The sequence below is a fragment of the Triticum aestivum genome, chromosome 3A (genome assembly GCF_018294505.1).
Source record: "Triticum aestivum cultivar Chinese Spring chromosome 3A, IWGSC CS RefSeq v2.1, whole genome shotgun sequence".
NCBI lineage: Eukaryota > Viridiplantae > Streptophyta > Magnoliopsida > Poales > Poaceae > Triticum > Triticum aestivum.
The window spans coordinates 261,603,159-261,610,746 of NC_057800.1; the positions used below are offsets into that span (position 1 = coordinate 261,603,159).

Genomic DNA, 7,588 nt, shown 5'->3' on the forward strand with positions numbered 1-7,588 from the left:
TAGAAATTGTTTGGTTCCATCAGAGAGATAACAAAGAAATTGACAGCAAGCGAAAGGGCGATACAACATGCAACACTGAAAGAAAAGTACGGCAACGTAGAACATGTAAGGCTGAAAGACAAAAGCACGAGACATTAAAAGGGACCCGTAATACAATATCTCAATCCGCCGATATCAAGAATAAACAACACAAACCTCACATCTATTCTTACACCACCATTTTTGTCAAAAAAAAGGCCTCATCTTGGAAGGGAGTTGGGAGATATCATTGCATCTCTCCAGGATACTAGTTGAAGATCCATTTTCAGTCTCAACACTGATTTCCTTGCGAGCTTCCTCTTCTCATCCCTCTCTTTAATCTTTTGTACATTAAAAACATCTTTACTAGCCCACTGTACCGATGGTATGAAACTGGCAAAGTGGATCTCCTACATGACAATTGCGACAGGTCGCGTCACAGCTTAACTGCCTCCCTTCTGCTTGAGGGTAATCTTGTCTCCCAAGCTGAGCGCAATTCCTTGAGTCTTGCTCCTTATTCTGATGTAACCGCTGAGCTTGCCATCAACTTGCTTCTCAATGCTAATGTTCACCAAAGCATCTTCTCCAAACACACTCTTCGCATAAAGATTTGCGGCAAGGAAACCGCATTCACCATCAAGCGCAGACCTGATATCAGGTTACCGTTTCAGAAGTAGGTAACTCCATCAGTAATCAGATAAGGAAGAGAAAGCCTGGAATAAAGATGGAAGACTGCAACTTACGGTGGTGTTAGACACTTCATGTTTGTTGACTTGATAACATGATTCAAGAATTCCTTCTCGTCTTGAATTACTGTATTAACGGCAACCTGGACAAAAAGGAAATAGTTGTTATATAAACTGAAATAAGGAGCAACAACAGATTCATCAACACGAAGCAGTGTGACAAGACAACTCAATAAACTAGAGATGATACATCATGCATTGCAGTGAGAATTGGTTGCGATTGTTTCGATTAGATTTGGTTGTATGATTAGATTGTCAATATGAGAACTGAAACTAAAATTGTTATGGCGCTGCTAGAAGAAGGGCGCGAGAGGGCCGGCCGAGGGCCTTTTTGCCCATGGCCGGGCAAAGAGGGAAGGGATTTCCTTCTTAATTCTTGCTTGAATAGATTGATACATCTCCTCTCTTTATATAAAGAGGTTTACTTGACTCCCAAGCAAGGCTTACTTGACCCCTAAGGCCTTGTACAATGGGAGGTGCTTAGAGAGATGCTTAGAAAAATAAACCGGGTTTTTCTGAAGCACCGGTGCCTATTTCTACGGGAGAGGCGCTTAGTTAAGCGTCTATCCTGTACAAATAAGCACCGGTGCTTAAGGAAAATCTGGTTTATTTCTCTAAGCACCTCCCCTAAGCACCTTCCATTGTACAAGGCCTAAGCAAGCGCCCTTATCTCTAATTAACCCTAAGACTAACGGGCTATACCGGCAGCCCAGGCCATTAGGCCCATTACGTACTCTAACACTACACCCCACCTGGACATGCAGCTTGTCCTCGAGCTGCAGCCTAACCAACTTATAACCATGACTCGACGCAACACAAACCTAACACCTAAAAACAAGCCTTTTACATCTCGGCTTGTTTTATTACTCTCAACCTGAAATGGACTGGGACGCTTTATTTTGGACCCCTTAACAGAAAGTGGACACCATCCGCATGTCGGACATGCATGTGTACAGCCACCTGGATCCCATGGACACCACCTGGACAAAAGGAGTGCATGTGTATGGCCACCTGGAAGTGGTCGCAAGAGCGACCAACAGAGGCGCCCTCGCGGCGGCCGGCGGCGGAATGAAGTGGTGCTACGCGGTGTGCTCCTGTCGGTGACACCCTGCCTTCTCCCCGCCGGACGGCTATTGGTCTGCACCGCACAGGAAAGAGTGGTGGACTTGCGATGGAGAATGACAAGGAGGGGTGCGCACCCCCCCCCAACCGCCGATGTCGTAGACTTTGAGGTCGCTGCCCACGGGAAAAACGGCATGCCCGCCGCGCGTGGGGGAAACCGTATGCCCAAGATCCCCGACGCAATGGACGAGATCGAGGTCCTTTGCGCGGCGAAGGGCAATTTGGAGGAGCGGCAGCTGCAGACCACGCATCTCCCGCACACGCCGACACGCTAGGAGGCCACGCACAGCAGCCTGTAGCCTCACTGCCACCGACACGTGGCGGGCAGTGATCCAAGCCGGAAGCGGTGACGTCGACGGCGGGAACTTGATCTGCTGGATAGGGACGCCCTGGGGAAGCGGTGATGGCGACGGCAGGAACATGATCTGGTGGATCGGGACTCCTGCCGGCGCGGTCGATGCGGGGCCGGAGCTGACCGGCAGTGGCTGCTGCAAGGGAGCGCCGGGCGCGGCGGAGGCCGCCAGAAGCGGCGGCTGCCACTGCAGCCAGGGCGCGGCGGTGGTGGTGATGGATGGCAGCTGCAGCGGCAGCTGCAGCAGCCCGGCGAGCGCGGCGGGGACGCCCTGGGGCAGCAGCGGGCGGCTGCTGCGGCGGAGCGCCGGGCGCGGCGGAGGCCGCCAGGAGTGGCGGTTGCCACTGCAGCCAGGGCGGGGCGGTGGTGGCGGTGGATGGCAGCTGCAGCGGCTGCTGCAGCGGCCCGGCAAGCGCGGGGGGGACGCCCTGGGGCAGCAGCAATGGCTGCTGTGGCGGAGCGCCGGGCGCGGCGGAGGCCGCCAGGAGCAGCGGCTGCCACTGCAGCCAAGGCGGGGCGGTGGTGGTGGTGGATGGCAGCTGCAGCGGCAGTGGCCGCCTAGTGCGGCAGCTCTGATACCAAATTGTTATGGCACTGCTAGAAGGAGGGCGCGAGAGGGCCGGTCGGGGGCCTTTTTGCCCACGGCCAGGCAAGAGGGAAGGGATTTCCTTCTTAATTCTTGCTTGAATAGATTGATGCATCTCCTCTCTTTATATAGAGAGGTTTACTTGACTCCCAAGCAAGGCTTGCTTGACCCCTAAGCAAGCGACCCTTATCTCTAATTAACCCTAAGACTAACAGGCTATACTGGCAGCCCAGGCCATTAGGCCCATTACGTACTCTAACAAAAATGCATACAAGTTAGTTGTAGAATACTTATTTAATATGAGTAGCATGCATGGTGTATGTTAAATGTGGGTCTTTTACCATGTATGGTGGCATTGGTGGGTTCGCATAGTTGCATGGTGAGAGAATTAAAGTTAGTGTGGATCAACTATTTATAGGTACATAGAATTGCATATCAACCAGGTGCAATGACAACAGTACCCTTATTCCAAACAGTTTTCAAAGCAAAACTAGACAAACATCATGAACCAAACTGAAAAGTAAGAAGTCTGATTGAGCATACTTTTAAAAGATTTAACAGCTTCAGCTAGACATTTTGCAATTGGAAAGGAAAACATCTTGCAAAGAGGTTTTGCAATGACTGAATTGTAGAAAGAAGCCAATTACCTTGTTTTCCCACTCAAATTCTGCCCACATGTTCCGGAAAGTAACATCTGCACATGTAGCAGGTGAGATATAATCCATGATGTCAATGTGAATATCATTTAGGACAACCACTGATCTTTCCATCACATTGGAAGTCTCGTAGACTATGTTCCCAAATATGACTCCAGTCTCCGTGGAAGAAACCTTGATATTAGCACGAATTTGCTTGCTTGACTCAGGAGCCAACGTATAGTTCTGAGGGCGGTCAACAAGCTTGAGGTCTCCCATTGTAGCTAATTCCAAACACAGGTTCTGAAGTGTCTCCTTTGTACGGTTTATGACAGTAACATCAAGTACAATATCATAATGATGAACTGTCACAAACGCTTCAGCATATACAGGATCACTGAACCCAGTCAACTGAAGAATGCGGTTAAGCCTGTTTGCATCATCTGTTTCCTTACTGAATCCACCAGTTGCAGCCTTCAAATCATCTTGGACCTCATCTTCCAACTCAAGCTGGCTCATGCCCTAGGAAACAAAAATCGACAATTTAGAGAACAGAGGGGACAGATATAGAAGAGCATTTTACTAAATCATATTCTTTTTTTGACGGTTACTAGATCATCCGTATTCTTGAAGCAACAATATGGTTCACGTTTATCACTATTACACATGCTCATAATGCTGTTGAAACAACTACCAGCTTTTCCTCTGCCCAAATATCAAAACAAAAAAAAGCTTTCTAGCCAAGGATACAAACTTCTGAAAGATCTGACTAATCTTACATATCTACGAGAAAGCAAATCCAACAAACATGCCAAAACCTTTCGTGTTATAACAAGGCTGCTCAAACTGAGCAACGGCACAAAACGCAAACATAGACTAGTCAAGTAACATTCACAATATTACACCACGAGATTCTAGTGGAAATAAAAAAAAACTAAGAACTGGTTACACAGGGAAAGTCCCAGAATTATACTAGTAAGACTGAAGGACAGGAAAAACCACGACAGCTATTATTTAGAACTTCAGAAATCATTTAAGGTCATGAGAGAAGCCACAGAATGTAACAGTTTGTTGCAAGATGCAAGAAAGAAAGATAATGCTCCTATTGCATGTAATATGCAGTAACTTGAGAATATATGTCAATAGAGTTGTAATGCAAGCACCAAGTAATGAATTTGTTGTTCATTTTAGAACAGAATGATTGAACGCTTGTGGGCTAGCTTGCGAGCATGCATTAGACAAAGATAAATGTTGCAATTTGCATAATGCAAAAGCAACAACTAGTAAGCAAGTTTCTCTTACCCTTCTGCTCTTCAGGTGGTAGAAATCAATAAGATCATCTGGCTGGGCATGAGAGATCTGTGATTTGGCTTTCATCTCCTCCGTCTCCCTGAATTGCTTCTCAGCAAGCATCTTGGCAAAACTCTGCCTACATGACTGCAGCCAAATCTTTCTCACGTCATCACCAGTATTGCAAAGCAGCCGCACACAAAGCACAATCCTGTCATATGAATCATTATCAAGCGGTTGGGGAAGGTATGAGGATAGCCCCAGCTGCAGAATGGACGTCATGACCAGCAAGGCCCCAGTACAAGCCTTGTTTGCTTCAGCCTTTGATGGCTGCACCTCCTCCAGCCTCAATACCAATTTGGTAAGCGTACAGGCAACAACTGCAGCCAAGAAGAAATCACCTGACAGAATGAGTGATCTGAGATTCAGAGTCGATGCCAATGATCCAGCAGTAACTGGTGGAGTCGAAATGGCTTCAGTAGCAGCACTCTGTGTGGCGTAAGTGCCATCTGCAAGAACAACAGGCCGCCTGGAAGACACAGTGACAGAGTTCACCATCGGCTGGGTTGGCTTGGAGGAATCAGTTGTCTCGCCTTCCTCTGAGAGAGTGAACAATGGTAGATCCCCAAGGCACTGCTTGATGGTAGTAATGGCACTCTCGACCTCCGATAATGACAGGGAGTACTCACCAAGAATCCAGAGAGCGATTGAACAGACACGGGATGCACGGATCTGATAAAAGGTATCACTCAGTCTCTGGATCATGGACACACGCAGCTTGGGATTAGTCTCAATGATCTCACGCACAAACAAAACAACATCAACTGCTGCCGCGACATTAGTGTCACCAAGGAAGTCCATGAGGAGGTGCACCACCGACCCAGCTACCTCTGGGTACTCTACAGCACATGCATGGATCGCTTGCACCAGCATCTGGCGGTACTCACCACCCTTCTCAAGTTCCCCTGATTGTGTCTTGACCACTTCCTTCTTGAGGTAAAGCACCACCTCCTCCACATTACGAGGAGTGAGCAGATCGAGCACTAAATCCAGCACCTTCCTCTTGACATCTAAGTTCGGGCTGGAAAGTGCACGCAGCACATCCATCACTACATCCACCATCACATCCCGGTGTGCCATGCGCAGCTCATTCACACGGTCCAGGAGAATGAGCCGGACATTGTTGTCACTCTGCGATGAGAGGAGCTGGCAGTATGTGTTGGCAGCAGCGCGCACAGCAGTGGGCGCCGAGGAGAGCGACACCAGCGCCCCAGCACACTCATAAACAACAGCTGTGCTGGGAGAAGAAAGAAGGGATATTATGATCTTGATATACCTGCCCTTGTCGGCACGGTTTGGAGAGCGGCAGACCTTGCGGATGAGGTCTACGGCGGCCATCTGCAGGAGATCGGGCCACTCGGTAACACGTTCCGCGTTGGAGAATAGGTACGCAACAGCACGTTCCTGACCACAGAGGCAGAGCATGAGGAAAGCGTTCCGCCGCGCAGAGGCGTCCTGCTCAGAAGCGAGCGCGCGCTCAACGAGCTCGGGAGCGTCAGGGATGAGCTGGTCGCCGTGTGGGAGGCGGTAGATTGCCGAGATGGCGGAGAGCGCGTGGCGGCGGATGAAGTGGTGGCGGTGCTCGAGATTCTCGAGAATGGAAGGAACGAGCGGCTCAAGCACCTCCGGCTCGGAGAGGCGGCAGAGGAACCGCAGCGTGACGCCCCGGATGTACTCATTGGGGTGCTGCAGGTTGTTGCGGAGATTCTGGCAGATGAGGATCATCTCCGGGAGGACGCGGCCAGCGGCGTCGCGCTTGTCAATGATCTCGAGGTAGAGGAGCAGAAGCTTCTGGATGGTGTGGTCCTCGGAGGGGAGGACGTAGCGGACGACGGTGATGAAGAGCGTCGGCAGGGTCTCGCCATTGAGGAGGAGCATGACGGCGCGCTTCATGGCCTCGACCTTGGCGGCGACGTCGCTGCCCTCCAGATCCGCCTTGATCTCATTCGCCATGGCGGCGGAGCCCTTGTCGAAGTGGACTAGCAGCGTGCACGGCTTGTCCATGGCGCCGGATCTGCCGTGCACCCGCGCCGGAGGGCGATGGCGGGTGGGGTATTGGTGGTTGGATCTGCGGCGGAGGTGGATCGGGATCTGGGAGCGGGAGGGGGGAGGGGGGGGGGGGGGGGAGTGGTTGACAGGGGCGAAGAGGCGAGAGGCCAGCTGAAAAATAGTTCTATGAGACCGGGTCCAAAAAATGGGAAGGGGAATGGGAGATTAGACATGGGATGAGTCGTTTTATTCCCCATCCTTTGTTTGGCGCATGATGAAAATTATGTGTGAGAGTTTGACGAAAAATTGTATTCCCGTGTTTGGTTCGTGGGAATTGACAAGGAAATAGACAAGGGAAATTAACGTAAGTTATGATGAAGGGCTAAGATTGACTCACTAAAACAATTCCCTTCCAACTCCCACCCCCTCCCCTGTTAATAAAATGATGGGAGTTGGAGTCTCAAGTCCCATGACTATTCCCTTATCAATTCCCAATCCCCCTAACCAAACAATAGATTTGAAGTCTCGTACCCCTTCAATTCCCATTCCCTAGCTCTAACTACCCCCAACCAAACATGCTGCGTGTTAACCCATCCGGATGCACAACACGTTTTTTTAGTCTGGATGCATAACACGTGGCCATCACAATCTCAAAGCAGCCAGCTCATTCCCACCCTTACGCCTTCTTTGGATTGGAGGATTTTCACGGGATATCAATCCTCGGGATTATTTCCTACGGAACACATTTGGATCAGAGAATTGGGCCATTAAAATTCCTCAGGATTGGGCC

General features: G+C 50.0%; 1 protein-coding gene across 1 annotated transcript; it reads right to left on the bottom strand.

Annotated features, from left to right (window-relative positions):
- Nucleotides 1-112: 112 nt before the first annotated feature.
- On the bottom strand, nt 113-6,931 carry LOC123061145 (coatomer subunit beta-2). The gene is made up of 4 exons (XM_044484094.1): nt 4,762-6,931; nt 3,472-3,981; nt 762-847; nt 113-666 (listed from the first exon to the last, which is right to left on the bottom strand). The coding sequence occupies exons 1-4, from the start codon at nt 6,811-6,813 to the stop codon at nt 462-464; spliced, it is 2,853 nt and encodes a 950-aa protein (XP_044340029.1). The 5' UTR covers nt 6,814-6,931; the 3' UTR covers nt 113-461.
- Between the last annotated feature and the right edge of the window lie 657 nt (nt 6,932-7,588).

Excerpts from the sequence above, each read along its gene's own strand:
- LOC123061145 (XM_044484094.1), bottom strand. The coding sequence starts at position 6,813 with ATGGACAAGCCGTGCACGCTGCTAGTCCACTTCGACAAGGGCTCCGCC. Across the intron at positions 3,982-4,761 it reads ACCACCTGAAGAGCAGAAGG|GGCATGAGCCAGCTTGAGTT; the intron begins GTAAGAGAAACT and ends TTTGTTTCCTAG. Across the intron at positions 848-3,471 it reads AATTTGAGTGGGAAAACAAG|GTTGCCGTTAATACAGTAAT; the intron begins GTAATTGGCTTC and ends CTTTTTGTCCAG.